The sequence below is a fragment of the Arachis ipaensis genome, chromosome B10 (assembly GCF_059453495.1).
Source record: "Arachis ipaensis isolate K30076 ecotype BB chromosome B10, ASM5945349v1, whole genome shotgun sequence".
Classification (NCBI taxonomy): domain Eukaryota; kingdom Viridiplantae; phylum Streptophyta; class Magnoliopsida; order Fabales; family Fabaceae; genus Arachis; species Arachis ipaensis.
The window spans coordinates 2265875-2291859 of NC_142435.1; the positions used below are offsets into that span (position 1 = coordinate 2265875).

General features: G+C 35.7%; 2 protein-coding genes, 2 long non-coding RNA genes and 1 pseudogene across 11 annotated transcripts; 1 reads left to right on the top strand and 4 right to left on the bottom strand.

Moving 5' to 3' along the window:
• Positions 1-2170: 2170 nt before the first annotated feature.
• Positions 2171-3037, bottom strand: LOC110268026 (putative serine carboxypeptidase-like 52). Its single transcript, XM_088503292.1, has 4 exons — positions 2908-3037; positions 2651-2764; positions 2504-2549; positions 2171-2428 (listed from the first exon to the last, which is right to left on the bottom strand). The coding sequence occupies exons 1-4, from the start codon at positions 2973-2975 to the stop codon at positions 2315-2317; spliced, it is 342 nt and encodes a 113-aa protein (XP_088359418.1). The 5' UTR covers positions 2976-3037; the 3' UTR covers positions 2171-2314.
• A 641-nt stretch (positions 3038-3678) lies between these two features.
• Positions 3679-7692, top strand: LOC107624481 (pentatricopeptide repeat-containing protein At1g73400, mitochondrial pseudogene; annotated as a pseudogene).
• A 3361-nt stretch (positions 7693-11053) lies between these two features.
• Positions 11054-12381, bottom strand: LOC148578945 (uncharacterized). Its single transcript, XR_015902733.1, has 2 exons — positions 12134-12381; positions 11054-11510 (listed from the first exon to the last, which is right to left on the bottom strand). It is a non-coding gene; the product is annotated as an uncharacterized LOC148578945 (long non-coding RNA).
• Positions 12382-13573: 1192 nt separating this feature from the next.
• On the bottom strand, positions 13574-18095 carry LOC107623367 (pentatricopeptide repeat-containing protein At1g73400, mitochondrial-like). 5 transcript variants are annotated; one of them, XR_002356032.2, is made up of 3 exons: positions 17520-18095; positions 14008-16161; positions 13574-13815 (listed from the first exon to the last, which is right to left on the bottom strand). XR_002356032.2 is itself a non-coding variant. In XM_088503280.1 (3 exons), the coding sequence occupies exons 1-3, from the start codon at positions 17536-17538 to the stop codon at positions 14131-14133; spliced, it is 1377 nt and encodes a 458-aa protein (XP_088359406.1). In that variant the 5' UTR covers positions 17539-18095; the 3' UTR covers positions 13574-14130. The 5 variants fall into 5 exon arrangements, 3 of the variants coding, with proteins under 3 accessions (XP_088359406.1, XP_020969576.1, XP_020969575.1); XR_002356031.2 differs by having other exon boundaries at positions 13574-13852; XM_088503280.1 differs by having other exon boundaries at positions 13574-15433; positions 15990-16044.
• Positions 18096-19036: 941 nt separating this feature from the next.
• Positions 19037-24378, bottom strand: LOC107623738 (uncharacterized). Of its 4 annotated transcripts, none has more exons than XR_001616592.3 (8): positions 24126-24378; positions 22230-22648; positions 21723-21799; positions 21066-21281; positions 20815-21000; positions 20080-20202; positions 19897-19959; positions 19037-19443 (listed from the first exon to the last, which is right to left on the bottom strand). It is a non-coding gene; the product is annotated as an uncharacterized LOC107623738 (long non-coding RNA). The 4 variants fall into 4 exon arrangements; XR_015902739.1 differs by having other exon boundaries at positions 20080-20196; positions 24126-24327; XR_015902741.1 differs by having other exon boundaries at positions 20080-20196; positions 22230-23615; positions 24126-24300.
• Between the last annotated feature and the right edge of the window lie 1607 nt (positions 24379-25985).

Below are 25985 nucleotides of genomic sequence, written 5' to 3' on the forward strand. Positions count from 1 at the left end.
AACCAATAATCTATTGATTGAATTAATAAATTAATAAACTAGTAACTTGACTAGTTCAAGTGTTCAACTATCAATTTGGTTCTCACAACTTCCATTATATTTTCACAAAAAAAATTACTTTTATCCTTTTTTTCGTTCGAGTTAATTAAAAGGAGTGATTTGTTTTTCTTTTAGAAAAAAGGGAGAAGGGCTCATTGCTTTGTTTTTTCCTTATGTCATAGTTGAAAAAACTGTACCGATTCGGGCAGTGAGACTGAAAAATGATGGGTGATCCGATTTACTGCTCTGTTTGGACTAAATTTTAAACCTTACAGGCGTACAAGAAATGAAATTGATGAGAATTAGTATGATTTGGCCGAATTGCAAAAATTGATGAACCGGAAGGTTTGAGAAATCCAGATCGATATGGTATTTAATTTTTTTAGAAACACCCACCAAACAACATCATTTGACATTTTAATTTAAAAAAAAACCTAGCTGAACGAAGCCCCATCCAAACCCCAGCTCGCTCTCACTCACTCACACTCTCTAGTCTCTAACGGCACACCATTGACACAGGCAGATTTGGGAGCTCACCTGGTTCACCGCATGCTCGCCGCCGTCGCCTCGCCTCTCACCGGATCCTCTGCTTCGTCTTCTCGCGCCTGGCCTCTCTCTTCCGTCTGAGCTCTGCTGCTCGCGCCTCTCTTGGCTCCGCATCTGCTCGCGCCTCACCAGATCTTCCTCTGATGATGCCATGTATGTAATGTAATTGACTAATTGGTTATGAATATATAATGAGATTTGAATTTGCCAATTTGTTGAAATGGAGACTTGAATTTGTTGAATGGGAAGCTTGCTAATTACTGTAAGGTTTTAAAATTCAAACCGGACCAACCTGGTTAATTGTGAACCGGTCATTTAGGCGGTCTGATTGATCTTCAATTTTATCATGTATTTTTTATTATGTACTCTCTCATATAATAATATTTTTTTAATTTTATTATGTACTTTTTATTATGTACTCTCTCATATAATAATATTTTTTATTTAAATTATATTATATTATTAATTTTATTTTTTGTAGAATAAAAAAATAGAAAATAAAAAAAGATAAAGATAAAAAAAAGAAATTATATAAAGTATAAATTATATATAAACTAAGAAGAAATAAACATTTGTTCTAACTATACATGCATTAAATTTAAAATCATATTTATTAGTTTTCTTAAGATAAAATATATAGATAATCTATCTAAATTTAGACTTGCACCGTACACAAAAAATTAATGATGCAAAATTTTTGCATATAGTTTTATAGATAAATAAAATGATAACCAATCTATATAACTCTTAAAACAAAAAAATTATTATAAGAAATTTTATAGTATAATACAATAAGAATAATATATTGAAAATTAATTCTATCGATCTATATATTATATGAATATATATTAATTTATTTACTTAAGTAAAAGCTTTTGATAAAATATAAAACAAAGAATTAATTCTTTTCTTATTTAATTTTGATAAATGAGTTAAATTTAAGAAAACTGATAAATAAATACAAAAATAATTTATTTGTTGACACATCTGTCGATAATTTATTATATTAGATGATAAAATACATAAAAAAAAATTCTATTATAACAAGGGAATTAGAAAACATCCACAACATAGTATTTGGAAAAAAAAAAAAAAGCCAAAACTTCACAATATTTTTATCATATTGATCTACAATAATGTAGAACAATTGTATAACTAATACATAGACACAAAGTTTGGGAGGCCTAAAACTCAAAGAGCCAGATATAGTTAAGGTGTTTTAGAAGGGAATGCAGATTCTGATAGGGAGTGTAATATAAGACAAGTGATTGTGGATTTTGGAATGGATGTTCTTGGGTGTGGAGTTTGTCTTGGAGGTGGAAGAACTTGAACACTTGATGAGGGTGCTCTCAAGGGTGGGTATGAATCAAAGAGGTAGATAGAAATATTAGAATGATATGAAGCATGACAACAGGGGATCCTATTCAGTAAAGTCCTTCCTTCAAGTGGTTTATACTTTATAAGTATGATATGATATATGACACCGTGGTAGATAGTATGACATTTCGATGAACTTTGTACTATTATAGAATTTAGTATGGATTTTAGTATTAGTTAAAAGAAATTATTCAATGTGACTTAAAAATACGAAATCTGCTTTGTTGAATATTCAAATGAAATGTAAACTCAATAGCCAATATAATATAAAATATATAAACATTGTTGATACATTCTTCAACTGTTATCTTGAAATCTGCTCCTTGATATAACTTTTTATTCCCTGTCACCTTTATAATTTGATCTTGTTTGGTTTATTCCTAGAAAAGTCTCTTAGAGATCCACCTACTATACATGTGAAAGCATTCTTGAGGCTTGTACTCTGGTGCTGTGTGCCCTCCACACCCTGCAACCATATCCATCATTATAAAACAAATAAGTTATCACCATTTGTGTCCAGAAAGAGAGATCTAGGTCTTGCCTTGACAGTTGCAAATGTCATTGCATTGGAGTAAGTCCTTGTGTATCTGCTTAAGTGGGGAAAAAATGAAAACAACAGTAAATGTAAAAGAGAAAAGAAAAGCATCAACAACATAATATAGCATTCTAGAGTTAAGGGAATGAATACCCTGCAACTTGGCCATTAGTATACCATGGCCTGCAATCGTCGACAATGGAGTACTTTAACGATCTTATCCATGCTTGAGTTGCCAAGAAAGGAATAACCATGTCATGATCCCCACTGTTATGAATATTTAAAATTTATTTTCCATTGAAATCATAGTAAAACTTATTGATCAAGTCTCAAGTACCAAGAATTCCCCAACACCAACTAGTTCATTTTTGTAGTCTCAATGAAGATTCAAGCAAACAGAGAAAATTGACCTATAAATCAGTGAACGATAGAATTTTTTGCTGAGATTTACTAGAGATATCTTCCTTGTAAGGCACATCAGTGGTGCAGCATTGCCATTTCTTTTTAGTTCCCTGCATCATAATGCAGCCACATTTAGGCGGCCCGATTGATCTTCAAAATCGTCCTAAAAAAATTGGTTAAAAAATTGGCCGAACCGCGTGGATTTTCTAAAGCTCCGATTTTGTCCCCCAGAAACGGCGTCGTTTTGATGCCCAGAAAAATGAAAACTACTAACCTAAGCCAACCCACTCCCCTCAGTTACGAACGCCTCTTCCCCCCCCCCCTCCCGCTCCTCCCTTCTCTCTTAAAAAAATGAAAAATCCAACCCTAAGATTGTAACCTATCAGAGTGCAGAGCACAGCCACGTCTCCACCCGTTAGCCCCCACCACTATCGGCGCTGGCGGTGACAACCAGCGGTGGACATTCTCGCCACTCGAAGATATGCTCTTTTCCTCGCGTCGCAGAAGGTCGGTTCGGAGCAGTTATTGTCGTCAAGCTCGTTCTGTCCTCGTCGTCAAGCTCGCTCTGTCCTCGTCGTCGTCGGCGACCGCAGATTAAAATAATTGATACAAGTTTGTGCACTGCACACATAAAAATTCAAGGACAAACTCAAATAACCGTTCAGCAACAGCACCGATGGTTGGAAGAACTTAATGAGGTGGTGTAATTGGTATTCCCCCAAAAAATGTCTGCTTCACATTAGCACTGCCTATATCCTGACCAATCGATGCAAAGTGATTCTTCAGGTATGGATTCCCCATAGAAAACTGAAATTGCTTGATTGGAAACTGAAAACATTTTCACATCGTGAGGACGATTAATAGAATTCACATCATGTTGTATAGGATACGAAGTCATGGAAAAATGAAAGCCACCCTGTGATTTTTGCTTATGTGATTCTTGTGTGAGGAAAACTTGTTGAATATTGCTTCTGTGATGGGTTCCTAAGAGTACCCCTGTTTGTTGTTGCTTTAGAGATTCTTGATGTTTTGCTGTGATTTTTGAACATTTTTGGTGGTGTTGCTTTTTTGTAATTCTGGAGTTTTGATTTTGAAGGAATTTTTTTTTCAAAATTTTTGGGGGTGTTGCTCTCTTGGTGTTGAAGTCTTCTTGTTCCTAAGTTTTTTCTTCACCATTTTATCTGATTTTTAGAGTATATAGAACATAATTGTTTTCAGAATTGTGAGGTGCATGTAATTGATTTATAAGTTGGGTCAAGAAGTGGGAGAATTATTTTTTATTTGTTCAATTTGCATAAATTATCTTGAGTCATTGAAGATAAAATCTGATTATCTATCTCTTTGAATGGAGAATTGTTGCTCTGGCTGGTGCATTTGCTGTGTTATTTTCATTATCTGCTGCATTATTCAAGGTTTTTCATTTGGTAGTAGAACATTGTGCTGTGTTTGTCATTAAGGTAGAATTTTTTTATAATTTTATTGTATATTTAATTAAATCGATTCAGCGACGGTTTGATTACGGTTGGACCATTCAATCATTGAACCAGTAACCAGACCGGTTCAATGACCGGTTTGGTTCTTGCAACTATTACTAATTTAGTTATCCTGCTAATTGCTGATTTTGTGTTGGTTTGCTAATTTTGAATTTCGAAAGAAAATGTATTGGTATTTAGTTATATAGTTTTACTTCGTGGTTTATGATATTATAATTCTGCTAATAAAAATAATAGGGATGCACCTTATTTTCAATTTTAATTTTGAGGGCCCTGAAATTACCATAGTTAGAATTGATTGTTAATTGCCTAATTGATTATTAATTGTTAATAGGCTTCGTTGCTACAATGTGCTTGTTAATTGCCTAAGTGGAATCGATTGCTAATTGCCTAATTGATTGTCAATGTGATAGTGTGATTATAATTAGACAATAGGCTATGTTAGAATTGATTGTTAATTGCCTAATTGATTAATTGTCAATAGGCTCTGTTGCTGCAGTGTGATTGTTAATTTCTTAATTGGAATTGATTGCTAATTGCCTAATTGATTCTCACTATTATTGTGTCAAATTAAGATATTATTGTAGTATTGACTAATATGTCTATTTTCGTATTAGTTATTTTAGAAATTGAGACTTGATTGTTGTTAAAGTGTAGGTGAAGATATATATTTCAAAATTTAATTTTAAGTTTTTGACTATTTCATATTTTTATTTAAGTTGGATCGGGTCAGTCGGTTCAACCTGTAATCCACCGGTTGAACTAGTGACGTGATAGTCTCGATCACCGGTTTGGTTCTGACAACTATGCCTTATGCTACTCTTGGGCCCCTCCAGTCTTCCCTCTCAAAAATGACGCTGAATTTGGAACGAAGCTGCATCATCAATCACTATAAGCTCTTCCCTCCCATTCCTCTGTTTCTAAGTACTTCGCATAAAACCGACACATACCCACAGTCCAAATTTGTATTTCTATAATCTATTTCATCAATGCCTTCAATTTCAATAAGCAAACCGATGGTGGGTATGTTTCATAGGTACCTAAACTATCTGAAAAGTCCTTCCTTTTCTCCATTAACCCTTCAAGCTCCACCTCAAACTGAAACCACACTTCGATTGCTAGTTTTTTCTTCTTTTCAGCACTCCCCTTGCCATATTTCAAGATCACATGCTTCTTGTGTTTACTTAATTCAGTCTTCATCACTGAATATTCACTCTTTTAGTAAACATGTTGTTCCGATGCGGAATTATTGTTCAGAAACTGTCTCAGATCCAAAATTCTAGCTTTAGTGTGAATGTTGAAGAAGTTAATGGTTTAGAGAGCTATGTTGATAAGGTTTACAACTCTGTGATGGATAGTTCTCTAGGTTTTAACAATTTGGAAAATGCCCTTGATCAATTGGGTGTTCCATTGTCTACCCCATTGGTCACTGAGGTGTTGTATAGGCTTCGTTATGACGAAAAGATTGCATTTCGGTTCTTCACTTGGGCTGGCTGTCAACAGAATTATTCACATGAGCCTTGTGCTTATAATGATATGATGGACATCTTATCTTGTACTAAGTGCAAGACTAAGCAGTTCCGGATAGTTTGCGACATGCTGGAGTATATGAAGAGGCATAACAAGAACACAGTGCTAGTTGAAGTCCTCTTGACGATTTTGAGGAGGTATACAGAGAAGTATCTGACTCGTGCAGAAGCTTGCGAAGAAGAAGAGGATAAGAGTGAAGACGCAGCCAGAAATAAATGCATTTAACTTGCTCTTGGATGCCTTGTGCAAGTGTTGCTTAGTTGAGGATGCTGAAGGTTTGTATAAGAAAGTTAGGAAAAGGATCAGGCCGAATGCAGATACACACAATATATTGGTTTTCGGCTGGTGTAAGGTTAGAAACCCGACTAGGGCAATGAAATTCCTGGAAGAGATGATTGAATTGGGTCAAAAGCCTGACAATTTCACTTACAACACCGCCCTTGATACCTTTTTCAAGGCAGCCATGATAACCGAGGCACTAAATCTTGTCGAATTCATGAGAACGAAAGGTTCAACCATATCTTCTCCCACTGCAAAGACTTATGCAATTGTAATTGTGGCACTTGTGCAAAATGATAGAATGGAGGAGTGTTTTGAACATACGGGGCATATGATTAGCAATGGTTGCCTTCCTGGTGTTTCAACATACAAGGATATAATTGAAGGGATGTGTTTGAATGGAAAGATAGATGAAGCTTACAAGTTCGTGGATGAGATGGGAAATAAAGGTTACCCTCTAGATATTGTTACTTATAATTGTTTCCTCAAGATCCTTTGTGACAATAAGAAGTCTGAGGAAGCCCTTAAACTATATGGAAGAATGATTGAATTCGGTTGCCTTCCTAGTGTTCAGACTTATAATATGCTGATTTCAATGTTTTTTTGATATTGATGATCCTGATGGGGCATTTGAAACTTGGCACAAAATGGAGGAGTGAGTTTGCAGACCGGACACACTTATTGTGTGGTGGTTGAGGGGCTATTTCGCTGCAATAGAATTGACGACGCTTTTATTCTTTTGGAAGAATTGATAAACAAGGGAATAAAGTTGCCATATCGGAAGCTCGATTCCTTTTTGATGCAACTCTCGATAATTGGTGATCTCCATGCCATTCACAGGCTTTCAGATCACATGAGGAAGTTCTATAATCATGCTATGGCAAGACGTTATGCACTAAGCCAAAAGCGTAAGAGCATGAGTTTGAGAGGAAAGTAATAAGTTCTTGATTGGTTTTGTGCTACTAATTGTCATCGGACCCTGGAGGAGGCGAAGACACAAAGTTAGGACAGCTCTTTTCATGATAGGTTCAATGAATATTACCTGCAACCATGGCAGGTTTTTCATGATTTCATACGCCTTAAAGTTCATCAATGCACCATTTATTGGACTATTTCATGACAACAACTAGTTGCGCATCTAACGTGCTTGACTTGTTATGCTATAAAGTGCGAAAATTTTCATTACTGGATATTATTTTTGCTCACTTTTAGCTCGTCCATTGAAATTCTGGAAGCTTCGATGATGCAGTTTGATTGTGCTCTGCTGCTTAGTTGATGCAACCTGCTGATCTAGCAATTTGAAGATCCATGCCTAGATTTTATGGCCTCATGCATTGTGGTTGTGAACTTTTAATAATTCCATTTGTGAGATTCTGTTTGGCATTTTGATGAGGCTACAGTATGCTGTGCCTTCGAAATTATCTCATTGTGTAACAATCATAACAAGTGGGCCTTTTTTTCAATAAGATCATTATACTTTTCCTTTCTAAACTTTTGGGCACATTGTATTTTCCTGTTTCCATTTCCTCATTTGTTTTCTTCATACACTTTGTTAAAGAAGGTAGTTTGTTTTGTTGGAGAGTTTAGATCAGGTAACTAGGCAAGTGACTTAATGCGAGATCTTTACTTTGATTGCTTTCTGTATCTATCTATTAATATATGATAAGAATGTAGTAGGTGGTTGGTTGCTCAACAAGCGGAGCTTCAAATGGTCGACAAGTGTTAGCTTTCACTGAGTGACACGTGGTGAAGCAATAAAAAATTGTTAAAATAATAATAAAAAATCAAAATTCCGTGAATAAGGTAAGTATGGGGCGGGAATTTTAACCATACCTAGATTTGAACAATTTTGTAGTATCCCTTTTGTTTTTTGGTTTTTTCCACGGTTTAGGTGGATTGTGAAGTGAATTTTTGTGTTGAAAATTGATATGTGAAACTTTGTGTCATGGTGTTGTGCACTTCTTTGGTTCAAGGAAGGCTTACCCTTCAGAAGCAGTGCAAGGGAGTTATTCTGAGCATACTTTCAAGTATTGGTAAGTTGTAACTAAGAGCTTTATTCCTGTCTTCTACTTCAGTAACAAAAAATTAAAAAGAAAAAAAACAGAAAAGGCTCTATTTTGAGCATTCTTTCTTGATTTACTACCATACCTATTATTCATTTGTTCACTTTCAAGTCTTTCATGTTTGATAAATATGTGATGCAATGATTTATGACTTATTCTTATGGGAAAAAGGAGAAGTGAATGGATCCATGAAAAAAGCGGTTGAACATTTTATTGAAAAGCCAAAAATTAAACCCTAAGAATGGGGAAACTTTAAAATATCTAGGTCATTATTATAGCCCCATTTCCATTGATACTAACAGCGCCCTTAAGTGTTATCAATGAGCTGTTGCTCTCAATCATGGTGATTCTGGGGTGAGGTTAGTTGTTTCACATTTGTTCCTTTTTAGTGATACAAAAAGTAATAATTTAGCTTGAGGTTAGTTGTTTCACATTTGTTCCTTTTTAGTGATACAAAAAGTAATAATTTAGCTTTTGAATTGCATAACAATGAGGGCATTTTGTAATTTTGTTTATGCTTTAGGAAGCTCTTTGTAATTTTCTTTATGCTTTAGGAAGTACAGAGACATTTTGGACAGTTCTAAGAAAGTTTGGACATGATAATAATTTTAAACTCTGAGATGACTTCCTTCCAGTTCCACCTTAGAAGGCTCTTTAACAGGTCATATTTTCATTTTTTTTACTATCTTGAAGTTCTAATTTTTCTTCTATGTGGTATTTTCATTTAATGATTTAATTGTCATTTGGTTCATACAATTCCATAACAAAAAATGTGTCTAATTGCTAAAGTAGAATAGTAAACATTAGACATATAAATTATACTAACAAATTCAGCTGTAAACTACCAATTTGAGCTACAGACATTACATGTAGTGGAGTTTTATTGGCAATGCACGATGAAGTAGCTTTGACAAATAGGTAGTCTTGCTTTCTATTAATTTTTTGTGATAATGTGATATTATTGTTATTTTTTCTTTTGTCGTCTGTTAGCAAAATCAAAATTTATCTTCTATTCTAATATAATTTCTTCTTATGGAGGCAATATGTCATCACTTTATGGTTAGTTGGTTGTTCTATTTCAATTTGTGCTAAACTAATAATCATAGACCTATAAATATAATTAAACTCATCTTTCTGTTTTTTTCTTTGTTTTGTTGAGTTATTAACCCTTCATTCAGTTGACATTTTGTGGTCACAATATTATGATGATCATTTTTCTCATAAGCTTTATACGTCACTGAGAATGTGATATGTAGGTCTTCTTTTGTTTCTTTTCTCTTTTAAAATTTAGCTGAAATGCAGATTATTGCTGTATAATTTACATGTCCACTATGTATTCTATTCACATTATGTTTCCAATTATCCATGCAATTGAGTTTGTGGCAGTCAAATATGGTGGCTGCCCCAACTGAATATTGCTTTTGTCAAGCATTTGGACTTTTGTTAACTTTTTCTTTTCTCAAGTCCTCCAAGTTTTGTCATGCTTTTATATATGGAATTTTTTTGACATTTGATTGGTTAATTTTTACTGCAAAAATCTTTATAGTGTTCGCATGCCAATAGTACTGATAGATCAAGACTCGGATACTGAAGCAACAATTGTGCAGCTTAGCTTTGGTAATCGCCATGGAGTTCTTATTGACATGGCTCTTTGAACTTTATTTGTGCTCAAACTTTGCAATCCATTTGAATGTATTAGTGTATTCTTAGTTAGATATTATTGAAGTATGATAGCATTGCTTTTTAGAGTTAGAGAAGATTTATTACTCCTCTTACCTATGCTCTGTTGTCAGTCTTTACATATTCTTCATGCCATGTCACTGTAAATGAGAAGGTTGTGTTCAATGTAAATTTTTCTTCACCAAATCTTTATAAGTCAGCGATATTGCAATGTTTGATGGTTGAAATGAACAACTTATCTGAGAAGTGATATTGTACACTCATATAAGAATAATACAAGTTTCCTTTAGTTTTTCTTGTAATTTCTGATCAGTTCTAACTTCTAACCTTTAGTTTTTAAAGGTTCATTTAGTTCCTAAGAACTTAATTGAAAATTAAGTGAAACTATATAATTGAGAGTAATTTAACCTCTTTTTAAGTAACATTTGGTGCAGATATGTACAAATTGTATTTAGAATCCTAATTATTACAGTTGGTGACTCTGAAGACTCATGTATAATGGTGTTTTGTTGGTCATGAACTGATAAAGAAAAATACTCTACTTTTAATGTTTTATGTATTCAATATACAGCTACAATTTACAAAAGCCATTTGGGACAGTTGTTAAACATAATATGACGGTGTTGTAATTTTTTTTATAATTATTTGTCAGAATTAGTAGTGATAACTTTCTCAAGAGTCTTAATTTTGTCATTGTTACAACAAAAAGGCTGATAAATAATTAAAACTCTTGAGAAAGTTATCACTACTAATTCTGACAAATAATTATAAAAAGAAAACATTACAACACCGTCATATTATGATTAACAACTGCCCCAAATGGCTTTTATAAATGGTATCTGTATATTGAATACATAAAACATTAAAAGTAGAGTATTTTTCTTTATCAGTTCATGACCAACAAAACACCATTATACAAGAGTCTTCAGAGTCGCCAACTGTAATAATTAGGATTCTGAATACAATTTAAACATATATGCACCAAATGTTACTTTAAAAAAAGGTTAAATTACTCCCAATCATATAATTTCACTTAATTTTCAATTAAGTTCTTAGGAACTAAATGAACCTTTAAACACTAAAGGTTAGAAGTTAGAACTGATCAGAAATTACAAGAAAAACTAAAGAAAACTTGTATTATTCTTATGAGTGTACAATATCACTTCTCAGACAAGTTCATTTCAACCATCAAACATTGCAATATCACTGACTTATAAAGATTTGGTGGAGAAAAAATTACGTTGAACACAACCTTCTCACTTACAGTGACATAGCATGAGGAATATGTAAAGACTGACAACAGAGCAGAGGTAAGAGGAGTAATAAATCTTCTCTAACTCTAAAAAGCAACGCTATCATACTTCAATAATATCTAACTAAGAATACACTAATACATTCAAATGGATTGCAAAGTTTGAGAGTTTGAGCACAAATAAAGTTCAAAGAGCCATGTCACCATGTCAATAAGAGCTCTATGGCGATCACCAAAGCTAAGCTGCACAATTGTTGCTTCAGTATCCGAGTCTTGATCTATCAGTACTATTGGCATGGGAACACTAAAGATTTCTGCAGTAAAATTTAACCAATCAAATGTCAAAAGAACTCCAAATATAAAAGCATGACAAAACTTGTAGGACTTGAGAAAAGAAAAAGTTAACAAAAGTCCAAATGCTTGACAATAGCAATATTCAGTTGGGGCAGCCACCATATTTGACTGCCACAAACTCAATTGCATGGATAATTGGAAACATAATGTGAATAGAATACATAGTGGACATGTAAATTATACAGCAATAATCTGTATTTCAGCTAAATTTTAAAAGAGAAAAGAAACAAAATGCTAAAGACCTACATATCACATTCTCAATGACGTCTAAAGCTTATGAGAAAAATGATCATCATAATATTGTGACCACAAAATGTCAACTGAATGAAGGGTTAATAACTCGAAACAAAACAAAGAAAAAAACAAAAAGTTGAGTTTAATTATATTTATAGTTCTGATTATTAGTTCAGCACAAATTGAAATAGAACAACCAACTAACCATAAAGTGATGACATATTGCCTCCATAAGAAGAAATTATATTAGAATAGAAGATAAATTTTGATTTTGCTAACAGACGACAAAAGAAATTAAAATAACAATAATATCACATTATCACAAAAAATTAATGGAAAGCAAAACTACCTATTTGTCAAAGCTACTTCATCGTGCATTGCCAACAAAACTCCACTACATGTAATGTCTGTAGCTCAAATTGGTAGTTTACAGCTGAATTTGTTAGTACAATTTATATGTCTAACGTTTACTATTCTACTTTAGCAATTAGACACATTTTTTGTTATGGAATTATATGAACCAAATAACAATTAAATCATTAAATGAAAATACCACATATAAGAAAAATTAGAACTTCAAAATAGTAAAAAAAAAATGAAAATATGACCTGATAAAGAGCCTTCTAAGGTGGAACTGGAAGGAAGTCATCTCAGAGTTTAAAATCTTTATCATGTCCAAACTTTCTTAGAACTGTCCAAAATGTCTCTGTACTTCCTAAAGCATAAAGAAAATTACAAAGAGCTTCCTAAAACATAAACAAAATTACAAAATGCCCTCATTGTTATGTAATTCAAAAGCTAAATTATTATTTTTTGTTTCACTAAAAAGGAACAAATGTGGAACAACTAACCTCACCCTAAAATCACCATGATTGAAAGCAACAGCTCATTGATAACACTTAAGGGCGCTGTTAGTATCAATGGAAATGGGGCTATAATAATGACCCAGATATTTTAAGGTTTCTCCATTCTTAGGGTTTAATTTTTGGCTTTTTCAATAAAATGTTCAGCCGCTTTTTTCATGGATCCATTCACTTCTCCTTTTTCCCATAAGAATAAGTCATAAATCATTGCATCACATATTTATCAAACATGAAAGACTTGAAAGTGAACAAATGAATAATAGGTATGGTAGTAAATCAAGAAAGAATGCTCAAAATAGAGCCTTTTCTGTTTTTTTTTTCTCTTTAATTTTTTGTTACTGAAGTAGAAGACAGGAATAAAGCTCTTAGTTACAACTTACCAATACTTGAAAGTATGCTCAGAATAACTTCCTTGCACTGCTTTTGAAGGGTAAGCCTTCCTTGAACCAAAGAAGTGCACAACACCATGACACAAAGTTTCACATATCAATTTTCAACACAAAAATTCACTTCACAATCCACCTAAACCGTGGAAAAAACCAAAAAACAAAAGGGATACTACAAAATTGTTCAAATCTAGGTATGGTTAAAATTCCCGCCCCATACTTACCTTATTCACGGAATTTTGATTTTTTATTATTATTTTAACATTTTTTTATTGCTTCACCACGTGTCACTCAGTGAAAGCTAACACTTGTCGACCATTTGAAGCTCCACTTGTTGAGCAACCAACCACCTACTACATTCTTATCATATATTAATAGATAGATAGATACAGAAAGCAATCAAAGTAAAGATCTCACATTAAGTCACTTGCCTAGTTACCTGATCTAAACTCTCCAACAAAACAAACTACCTTCTTTAACAAAGTGTATGAAGAAAACAAATGAGGAAATGGAAATAGAAAAATACAATGTGCCCAAAAGTTTAGAAATGAAAAGTATAATGATCTTATTGAAAAAAAGGCCCACTTGTTATGATTGTTACACAATGAGATAATTTCGAAGGCACAGCATACTGTAGCCTCATCAAAATGCCAAACAGAATCTCACAAATGGAATTATTAAAAGTTCACAACCACAATGCATGAGGCCATAAAATCTAGGCATGGATCTTCAAATCGCTAGATCAGCAGGTTGCATCAACTAAGCAGCAGAGCACAATCAAACTGCATCATCGAAGCTTCCAGAATTTCAATGGACGAACTAAAAGTGAGCAAAAATAAGATCCAGTAATGAAAATTTTCGCACTTTATAGCATAACAAGTCAAGCACGTTAGATGAGCAACTAGTTGTTGTCATGAAATAGTACAATAAATGGTGCAGTGATGAACTTTAAGGCGTATGAAATCATGAAATACCTGCCATTGTTGCAGGTAATATTCCTTGAACCTATCATGAAAAGAGCTGTCCTAACTTTGTGTCTTCGCCTCCTCCAGGGTCCGATGACAATTAGTAGCACAAAACCAATCAAGAACTTATTACTATCCTCTCAAACTCATGCTCTTACGCTTCTGGCTTAGTGCATAACGTCTTGCCATAGCATGATTATAGAACTTTCTCATGTGATCTGAAAGCCTGTGAATGGCATGGAGATCACCAATTGTCGAGAGTTGCATCAAAAAAGAATCGAACTTCCGATATGGCAACTTTATTCCCTTGTTTATCACTTCTTCCAAAAGAATAAAAGCGTCGTCAATTCTATTGCAGCGAAATAGCCCCTCAACCATCAGACAGTAAGTGTGTGTGTCCGGTCTGCAAACTCGCTCCTCCATTTCGTGCCAAGTCTCAAATGCCCCATCAGGATCATCCATATCAAAAAACATTGAAATCAGCATATTATAAGTCTGAACACTAGGAAGGCAACCGAATTCAATCATTCTTCCATATAGTTTAAGGGCTTCCTCAGACTTCTTATTGTCACAAAGGACCTTAAGGAAACAATTATAAGTAACAATATCTGGAGGGTAACCTTTATTTCCCATCTCATCCAAGAACTTGTAAGCTTCATCTATCTTTCCATTCAAACACATCCCTTCAATTATATCCTTGTATGTTGAAACATCAGGAAGGCAACCATTGCTAATCATATGCCCCGTAAGTTCAAAACACTCCTCCATTCTATCATTTTGCACAAGCGCCACAATTACAATTGCATAAGTCTTTGCAGTGGGAGAAGATATGGTTGAACCTTTCGTTCTCATGAATTCAAAAAGATTTAGTGCCTCGGTTATCATGCCTGCCTTGAAAAAGGTATCAAGGGCGGTGTTGTAAGTGAAATTGTCAGGCTTATGACCCAATTCAATCATCTCTTCCAGGAATTTCATTGCCCTAGTCGGGTTTCTAACCCTACACCAGCCGAAAACCAATATATTGTGTGTATCTGCATTGGGCTTGATCCTTTTCCTAACTTTCTTATACAGACCTTCAGCATCCTCAACTAAGCAACACTTGCACAGGGCATCCAAGAGCAAGTTAAATGCATTTATTTCGGGCTGCGTCTTCACTCTTATCCTCTTCTTCTTCGCAAACTTCTGCACACGAGTCAGATACTTCTCTGTATACCTCCTCAAAATCGTCAAGACGACTTCAACTGGCACCGTGTTCTTGTTATGCCTCTTCATATACTCCAGCATGTCGCAAACTATCCGGAACTGCTTAGTCTTGTACTTAGTACAAGATAAGATGTCCATCATATCATTATAAGCACAAGGCTCATGTGAATAATTCTGTTGACAGCCAGCCCAAGTGAAGAACCGAAATGCAATCTTTTCGTCATAACGAAGCCTATACAACACCCCGGTGACCAATGGGGTAGACAATGGAACACCCAATTGATCAAGAGCATTTTCCAAATTGTTAAAACCTAGAGAACTATCCATCACAGAGTTGTAAACCTTATCAACATAGCTCTCTAAACCATTAACTTCTTCAACATTCACACTAAAGCTAGAATTTTGGATCACTGAGACAGTTTCTGAACAATAATTCCGCATTGGAACAACATGTTTACCAAAAGAGTGAATATGCAGTGATGAAGACTGAATTAAGTAAACACAAGAAGCATGTGATCTTGAAATATGGCAAGGAGGGTGCCGAAAAGAAGAAAAAACTGGCAATTGAAGTGTGGTTTCAGTTTGAGGTGGAGCTTGAAGGGTTAATGGAGAAAAGGAAGGACTTTTCACATAGTTTAGGTACCTATGAAACATACCCACCATCGTTTTGCTTCTTGAAATCGAAGGCATTGATGAAATAGATTATAGCAATACAAATTTGGATTGTGGGTATGTGTAGGTTTTATGCGAAGTACTTAGAAACAGAGGAATGGGAGGGAAGAGCTTACAATGACTGATGATGCAGCTTCGTTCCAAATTCGGCGTCGTTTTTGAGAGGGAAGACTGGAGGGGCCAAAGAGTAGCATAAGGCATAGTTGTCAGAACCAAACCGGTGATTGAGACTATCAGGTCACTAGTTCAACCGGTGGATTACAGGTTGAACCGACTGACCCGATCCAACTTAAATAAAAAAATGAAATAGTCAAAAACTTAAAATTAAATTTTGAAATATATATCTTCACCTACACTTTAACAACAATCAAGTCTCAATTTCTAAAATAACTAATACGAAAATAGACATATCAGGCAATACTATAATAATACCTTAATGTGAATCAATTAGGCAATTAGCAATCAATTCCAATTAAGAAATTAACAATCAATTCTAACATAGCCTATTATCTAATTATAATCACACTATCACATTGACAATCAATTAGGCAATTAGTAATCGATTCCAATTAGGCAGTTAACAAGCACATTGTAGCAACGAAGCCTATTAACAATTAATAATCAATTAGGCAACTAACAATCAATTCTAACTATGGTAATTTCAGGGCCCTCAAAAGTAAAATTGAAAATAAGGTGCATCCCTATTATTTTTATTAGCAGAATTATAATATCATAAACCACGAAGTAAAACTAAATAACTAAATACCAATACATTTTCTTTCGAAATTCAAAATTAGCAAACCAACACAAAATCAGCAATGAGCAGGATAACTAAATTAGTAATAGTTGCAAGAACCAAACTGGTTATTGAACCGATCCGGTTACTGATTCAATGGTTGAATGGTCCAACCATGATCAAACCGTGGCTGAACCGGTTTAATTAAATATACAATAAAATTATAAAAAAATTCTACCTTAATGACAAACACAGCACAATGTTCTACCACCAAACGAAAAACCTTGAACAATGCAGCAGATAATGAAAACAACACAGCAAATGCACCAGCCAGAGCAACAATTCTCCATTCAAAGAGATAGATAATCAGATTTTATCTTCAATGACTCAAGATAATTCATGCAAATTGAACAAATAAAAAATAATTCTCCCACTTCTTGACCCAACTTATAAATCAATTACATGCACCTCACAATTCTGAAAACAATTATGTTCTATATACTCTAAAAATCAGATAAAATGGTAAGGAAAAAACTTAGGAACAAGAAGACTTCAACACCAAGAGAGCAACACCCCCAAAAATTTTGAAAAAAAAAATTCCTTTGAAAACAAAACTCCAGAATTACCAAAAAGCAACACCACCAAAAATGTTCAGAAATCACAGCAAAACATCAAGAATCCCTAAAGCAGCACCGAAAAGGGGTACTCTTAGGAACCCATCACAGAAGCAATATTCAACAAGTTTTCCTCACACAAGAATCACATAAGCAAAAATCACAAGGTGGCTTTCATTTTTCCATGACTTCGTATCCTATACAACATGATGTGAATTATGTGAATTGTCCTCACGATGTGAAAATGTTTTCAGCTTCCAATCAAGCAATTTCAGTTTTCTGTGGAGAATCCATACCTGAAGAATCACTTTGCATCGACTGGTCAGGATATAGGCAGTGCTAATGTGAAGCAGACATTTTTTGGGGAATACCAATTACACCACCTCATTCAGTTCTTCCAACCATCGGTGCTGTTGCTGAGCGGTTATTTGAGTTTGTCCTTGAATTTTTATGTGTGCAGTGCACGGACTTGTATCAATTATTTTAATCTGCGGTTGGGACGACGACGAGGACAGAGCGAGCTTGATGACAACAGCTGCTCCGAACCCACCTTCTGCGACGCGAGAAAAAGACCAGATCTTCGAGTGGCGAGAATGTCCACCACTGGTTGTCACCGCCGGCGCCGATAGTGGTCGGGGCTAACGGGTGGAGACGTGACTGTGCTCTGCGCTCTGATAGGTTACAATCTTAGGATTGGATTTTTCATTTTTGTGAGAGAGAAGAGAGGAGGCGTTCGTAACTGAGGGGAGCGGGTTGGCTTAGGTTAGTGGTTTTCATTATCAAAACGAAGCCGTTTCTGAGGCGTTCGTAACTGAGGGGAAGCCGTTTCTGGGGGAGAGGGGGGAGGCGTTCGTAACTGAGGGGAAGCCGTTTCTTTGGGGGGGGGGGGGGAGGCGTTCGTAACTGAGGGGAGTGGGTTGGCTTAGGTTAGTGGGTTTCATTATCAAAACGAAGCCGTTTCTTGGGGTATATGACAAAATCGGAGCTTTAGAAAAACCCACCCGGTTCGGCTGGTTTTCCGGTTAATCTATATATTATATTTTTAATTTAGGCATGTTAAAATTGCTGATTATATCTTCCTTTCAATTTCAAGTGTTTGTGCTATCAATTTATAAAAATTAGGGATGGTTCATAAGACCGTATCATTATAAATGTTGTCAACGTTGTTTTTATTATGTTATTGACGCTGATTTTGAATAAAATCTTGTTCTGTTAATGTATTTATTTCTTCATTTTACTACCTAGTTGGTCCCTTTTTTTTAATTGTATGTTGTGGCTGTTCTTAGATTGATCATGTCAATGAATAGTGGGTGATCATTCTTCAATGAGTTTTTTTAATATGGAACACTTGGAAATGTTGTTTGGCAAGGACATCAGATTCACCTGAAAATAGTTTCTTAATTCAACTTCATAAGGCTGCTGTGGTGCTAAATTTGAAAGAGCATATTTGCAGATTAATAAAAGAACCAAAAACAGGACTTATGATACACTTGTCTAAATTGGCCATCAGAGAAGGGCGGGAACAGAGAAAAATTGCGTGTTTATACTTATCCAAATTGGCCATGCACTGAAGATGGTCTAGCTTAAGTGTTAAGAGCACTTTTTAATACCTGGTATATATAATTGATGTCATTCTCAACTTCATCGAAACTATTTTTAATCTTTCATTCTCAACTTCGAAATCATGCAGTCTTATGATGAGTTATCATGAAGGCAGATATGCTCAAATATAACATAACTTTCAAATTACAACTAATGAGTACCCAAATCTATGCTAATACTTTTGACTAAAGATTTTACCATCCATAATGACTTGCAAAAAAATAAAGTTAGATTTTGAATTAAATTACTCCAAGTATGTTTATATTTATTAACAAAGGAAGCCTACTACTACTACTACTATACTACACAGTACAATTCATGTAGGGATGATATACACAAGCATTCTTTTTTCTTCTCTTCTTTTTTTCCCTACAGAAATACATAATTAAATACAACACCATCTCAAATCCTAGGGATAGGGAACTGGAGATTTCAGCTCCAAAACACAGTTTCCATTGATTGCACCATGCACTCTGAAACCGTTTAGTCTTTTTTATAGTTTCTTCTCGAGGCATCCATCACAGTGCTCAACTTAACGGCTCCATCTGACACAAATATGGCATCATCTTCAATGCCAAGATCACGGTAAAATGTTGAAGCAATTGCACTTCTTAGTGGCTGCATAGATAAGAGATGGCCTCAATTCCCAAGCATCATAACTTTTCATACGGAAAATAGTTAGCAACAAAGAAAAAACAAATTAGAATTAAAAAATGAAGTAAAAAACATAACAGATTTAAAAAATGAAGTAACTATATTTTTCAATTGTGAATTTGTTCAGTTGAGAAATTTGTTTTACACTAAAATTTCAGTTGAGAAAAGGCATATACTATGCAACAGACAAACATATGAGGATGTGGTTGGAGGCTCCTAAAGACAAAGACGTCAAAATATCTTTCCTGAAATTCTACAAGGATAAAAAAATGGGCCCCTCTTATTTTCTAGGTAGCATTGTAATGAATTATGTTTACAATTGAAACTAGGACAAAAGAGTAAAGTAGGTATGGAAGGATACAAGAATGAAAAATGGGCAAAGCAAAAAAGGCTCTAGAAGATGTCAATGCAACATACCTGTTCACCTTGTTCAGCTCCTTAACCACTATATCCTTCTACGGTTGATAATGCATGTGATCTCTGATAAATGGAAAACAAGATATGCTAATCAGTTTTCATGAGAGAGGGAGCAAAACATATATTAGTGCTCAAAGTCTACACTTGAAAAATATAGAAGCTTCATTCACATTGAAGTTTTACCTTTGACATTGCAGAAGTTATGGCATCAGGAATGGGTTCAGTAGTATCACCAATTCCAAGGCTTATTACTTTGGCATCAGGGTACTTAATCAAGTGTGCATTCCTTCTTCTAGCAATCTTTTTCTTTTCAAAAAAAAATAATTAAAAAAAATATGCACAACAAAGGAAACAGGAGAAGTGAAAGGTGAGGAAAAAAGTAGTTGCATGTCATATGAAAAAGCAACGTCAACGGTTGAAAGAAAGAGAAGGATATTCACTTTCACATTTATTACATAATGTATATGAATAATGATTGAGTAAAATGACACAAATCCCGCAACTTATTCCTTTTTGCCTCTCTAGTGATAGATAAACAAATCTCAGTAATGAAGTGCTTTGTTAAGAAGAAGACATAAGTTCACTCAGTCCTAAGAATACATAAGTCAAGCACTTTAATCAAACAAACAGAAAGACATAAGCATGCTAGAGAGTTAGAGCTCATTTGATTTCCATTTATAAGCTGTAACATATACTATGATAAAATCTTTACAAAGAAATTCTCCAGGAAAATAAAGTTTTCAACAAAAGAAACATAAACCAAATAAGCTCTTTTACAAAATTAGCATAAACTCACAAGCTCTAATTTAATAAGATGATCACATGGGTGAAACTCGCCACAGTTCAAATTCACTGTAGACAACAAAAACAATAAAAAAGTGCATAAAAGATATCATCTTAGTCCAATTTGCTTCATACCAAAGAATAAAATGTAACAAGCATGACTTTGACATTAACTTGGAGACGGTCTCAAGAAACATGTCAGGACGTACTGGATGCGACTTCCTTCCTGATGCCATAGAGCTCAATTGCACAAAGAATTAATCAAGAAAAAAACACAAGTGGATTCACAGGCTTCTTCACATCCTCTACCTTTGGACCAAGCTGCATAACAAACTAAATTAAAGAAAACATTATAAAGTAAAGGAGATGAAGAAATTAGGTATTACCTTGAGGGGAAAGTCTCCACAAAATGGCTTCACATCAATCACAGAGCAACCCATGATCAAACCATGCCTCCGCACACCACGGTACCACTTTGGACCTATCCTTTTGAGCTTGCCGTCTTTGAAGCCAGCATTTTTAAACCATTCAATATAGTCTTCCTCCTTTGGGACCAATAATGCATGTTGGCAAGATTGAAGACTATCATGTCTAAGCAATTGCTGGCAAGATTTTCATCAATAAAATTTCAAAAACAGCAACAAATAATCAACAAAAACCCAATCAAAAACCATAACTGAAATCAGCAAGGCAACACTGCACTAACAGCAGCTCTCAAAGGATACACACAATCAAAAACACCATTATCAACAGCACAACAGATTGAACAGAGCCAGGAATCAAGAACAATCAGCAACAAAATTTAAAAAACAGCAACAAATAATCACCCTAAACCTGAAATCAATAAATCTATCAAAAAAAAAACTCAAACACAGCATACTCAGAAATTAAAAAAAGCAGCAGCAGAGTAACAAATCCATTTTAACCAATAATTTCAACAACACAAATTCAATGATTATATTTCCATTCACATTCAGAAATCAGTCTCACTAAACAGAGCATGAAAGGAAGAGCTGAAAAACCCTATAAGCAGTGACACTAACCTTTGACGCCAATCACCTTTGCCCAACTTTTGTAATCCAAGTAAAAATATTCTGTTCCTCCTCAGTCCTTGGAACCCCTACATATTAAAAATTATAATTTAACTATAAGAAAATGCTGCATGAATGTGTTTGCTTGTCTTCATTTAGGATATATGGTAGCATTGTTGGAGTTATGTGCAATGTAAAAATGAAATTAATTTAGAACAAATGAAAACAAAACACCCATTAAATCATAGTGAAAACAGGCATCTCAGCTAATGCTTGAACACCATTTAGAATCTAATTACCCTAATCACAAATCAGAATCAGAAGTTCATAAATTCAGAAATGAAAATCTAATTACCCTAATTCAGAAATTCAGAATCTAATTACCCTAATCACAAATCAGAATCAGAAGTTCAGAAATTCAGAAATCAAAATCTAATTACCCTAATTCAGAAATTCAAAATCTAATTACCTTAATCACAAATCAGAATCAGAAGTTCAGAAATTCAGAAATCAACTTACCCGAGGCAGAAACCACAGCAAAGACCGGCGATTTGGCAGACGAACGGCAAAGAGGAGAAGACGACGACCGGCGACGGTGAGTTCGGGACCACCAGTGAGAGATCGAGCCACTCGGGAGGTGGGAGGCGGCGCTGGGTCGTGGGAGGCGGCGATCGGCGGTGTTTGGAAAGGAGATAGAAGGGGCTGAGGGTTTGAACTTTGAGGAGGAGTGGAGATGAGACGAGACGAGACTGCGACGCCATCAGGTGGGAGGCGGCGGTCGGCGGTCAGCGGTGTTTGAGAAGGAGAGGGACTAATGGTTTGAGCTTTGAGGAGGAGTGGAGAGGAGAGGAGACGAGATCACGAGCAAGGTTCTGAGAACCGGACCGGTTATCAAACCGCTCTAGTCACTGGTTCACTGGTTTACTAGTCCAACCGGTCTAACCGGTGGTTCAACCGGAAAAACCGTTTTAGAATAGAATAATAAAAATTATAAATAAACATCCTAAAATTTAATTATAGTGTAATATAAATTTTAAAATATCTTCAAAATTTAAAACACTACATAAAATATCATCAACCAAATCCATATGATCTTATCAAAATACAAACTCAAAAGTTAAATAGTAAAAAAACATATCTAAATATTAAATCCCAGCATCATGATTTATCAATCATCAAAATCTGCAAGAACTTGTTGCAAATTTGCTACGGCCTACAGCATTCCGCAACAAACAAACCAAAACATTAACCAATAATCACAAAACCCTAAACCCTCACCCAACAGTTACAAACAAAGCCAGCAATTACAAACATTAGCACATTATAAAATATTCCAAAACACTAAACTTTCACCCATCAAAACCAGCAATTACAAAACAAAGCCATCAGTAAATTTGAACAAAAAAATTAAGAGCCATCAGCAACTAGTAATTGCAAAACAGAGCCATTAGTAAATTTGGACAAAAATTTCAGACTGAATCAATAAATTTGAAACAAAAGAGTTGGAAGAAGATGTTGATAAAATAAGTCAGCAAAGTGGTCAGCTTAGAATCCACTGTTTCCTCACAGTTAGCTCTTGTAGTGAGATGAAAAGCACAAACTGATGAACTTAATGCTCTTATTAAAGTTCTTGAATGTGATAACAGTAAAACAAGTTAATGCTCTTATTAAAGTTTTTGACAAAAATTTCAGCCTAAATCCAGCAATTACAAATACAGTAAAAAACTAAATCAGACTATCAGAGCCAGCCACCCGTAAATTTGAAAAAAAAAATTACAGCCATCACCAACTAGCAAATACAAGACAAATCCATCAGCAACAGCCAATTACAGAAGATTACAAGAAAAATGGAACCACCATGATTGAACAACAATTTCAGAACTTCAAAAGAAGAAGCGTAGGCCACTAACCTTCGACGAACGGCAATCGGCAACAAACAAAGCCAGCAAAACCAGCAACATTCAGCAACAAACAAAGCCAGCAAAACCAGCAATAATTAGAAGCCAGCAACTACAAATCAAAGCAAAACCAACAACTACAAATCAAAGCCATTAGCAAATGTGAACAAAAAAATGAGGAGCCATCAGCAACCAGTAAACCAGTAAAAGTGGAAAACACTAGCCAACGAGCAATTAGAAAACACTAAACGGAGTAACAATAAATTTGAAAACAGAGAAAACACTAAAACACTAACCTGGGTAATTAGTTAATTACAGATCCATCAACAAATACATTCAGAAACAAACTTCAAACCAAGACCCAAGAAGAAGAATTGAAGAAAAACGGAACAAAAATTGAAGAAGAAGGCCGAAGAAGAAGATCGAAGAGCAACAACTTCAGAGCTTCAAAGTTCAAGCCAAGAACAAGACTAAACATTCAGTGAAGAACTGAAGATGAAGACGAGAAGCCACTAACCTGGGTTCCGTGCCGAGAAGCCGGCGAAGATGAAGACGACGTGCCGATCTACTGGGTTCCGGACACGGGGAAGAAGAAGAAGCGGCGGCGCTGAAGACCTAGGGACGGCGGCGGCGCTGAGGATCCGGGAATGGCGACGGCGATGAAGGGCTAGGGTTTTTTATTTTTCCTTTCTTCAGAGTTCTCAGGTGTGACGAATGTTGGGGGAAGAAGAGAGGGGGGGGGGTCGGGTCTCGAATGCATTATTGCATTTGTTTCTGTTTTTTTTTTTTTTCAAATAAAAAACGGCGTCGTGTTATCCGAACCGGCCGGTTGACGGTCCGGTCCAACCGTCCGATTCTCGGCCGATTCGTCGGTTTTTGAGCGGTTTTAGATAGTGAATCGGACTGCTTTTGTTGTCGGTTCACGGTTGAATCGGCCAGTTCGGTCCGATTTTCAGAACCTTGATCACGAGACTCTCACTCTGTCTCTGAAGCAGGGATTCAGGGAAGTATATGTGCGGCTAGAGTTGCTGTCCAATGGCTCAGTCACACACACACACACACACACACACACACACACACACACACACACACACACACATATATATAAGGGCATTTCCGTCATTTCATCTAATCGGGGATTTAACGGGTCTCCATGGGGCAGGGATCTCTACCCCTGCCTCCGCCCCGTTTATTATACGGGGCCCCGTCCCCCGTCTCCGCGGATATAAATCACTCCTCATACCTGCCCCCCGGCGGGTAAATCCCCGCGGATACCCGCCCCGCCGGAGATTTTTGCCATGCTTAGACACTAACCTTTGACGGAGAGCACGGCGGCGAGCAGCTTGAATCCTCAAACAGAGAAGCCATGGGAGATGGGGACGACGTGCCGAGCCAGAAGAGGATGAGTTCGGTACAGGGGGAAGGAGGAAGGAGTGGAGGCGCCGACAACCACGGACGGCGGCGGCAAAACCGTTGAAGAAGCTAGGGTTTTGAACGTGCTATTCTGAGTGAGTGAGGTGAATCACGAAGGAGGGGGTGTTGGGGGAAGGGTGGGTGGGTAACGCGTTGGGAGGGTGATGGGGGGAGTGCTGCGCGTTTTGCCGTTTTGGAGTGAGAGTTGGGTAATGGTTAGGGTTCAATCCAAGCGATGCCGTTTTTGGCTTTTTGCAAAAAATCAGAAAACTGGCCGAGACCGGGTTCGGTTCGACTGACCGGTTCGACAGTCTTATAACGGTTTTTCAAAATGACAGTTATAGCATCTGCCCGAGTCGTTTTGTCTATCGGTTCGATTGGCTGGTTCAAACCGGTTTTTAGAACCTTGAGAATGAATGAAGAAAGGAAAGTTAGGAACGAAAGGGGGAGGGGCACAGCACAGAGCAACGCGTTCTTCGTTTTTCCCTTATTCAAAAAATCAGTCGGGTCGCAGTTCGGTTCGACCGAACGGTTCTCGGCCGAATCAACGGTTCAATTACAATTTATGAAATTGCCGGTTTTAACATTTGTCCGAGTCGTTGTTCGCAGCGGATCACTTTTCAACCGGTTCGACCAGCCAATTCGAACCGATTTTCAGAACATTGATTAAAACCATTACTTGTCTAGCTTACAACACATAAGTGGTTCAAGGAATCGAAATGTTAGAGTGAAATTAAAGACAGAAACATTAAAGAGTCCGTAAAAAATATAGTGCATAATAATTTTTTAAGTAAAAGAGATGAAACTAACAACTCTTAATAGTTAATATAAACTAAACATGACTACATGACAATTACGATTTTTTAATTTTTGTTTGAATTCTTTTGTTTATACTTATTTTAATTCCTGGTAGCAGAGTCAATGACATTATGCAGCATCAAGTTGTGGGGCTTTAGAATCAAAT

Excerpts from the sequence above, each read along its gene's own strand:
- LOC110268026 (XM_088503292.1), bottom strand. The coding sequence starts at position 2,975 with ATGTGCCTTACAAGGAAGATATCTCTAGTAAATCTCAGCAAAAAATTC. Across the intron at positions 2,765-2,907 it reads TATCGTTCACTGATTTATAG|TGGGGATCATGACATGGTTA; the intron begins GTCAATTTTCTC and ends TATTCATAACAG. Across the intron at positions 2,550-2,650 it reads ACTAATGGCCAAGTTGCAGG|ATACACAAGGACTTACTCCA; the intron begins GTATTCATTCCC and ends CCACTTAAGCAG.
- LOC107623367 (XM_021113917.2), bottom strand. The coding sequence starts at position 15,891 with ATGCCTTCGATTTCAAGAAGCAAAACGATGGTGGGTATGTTTCATAGG.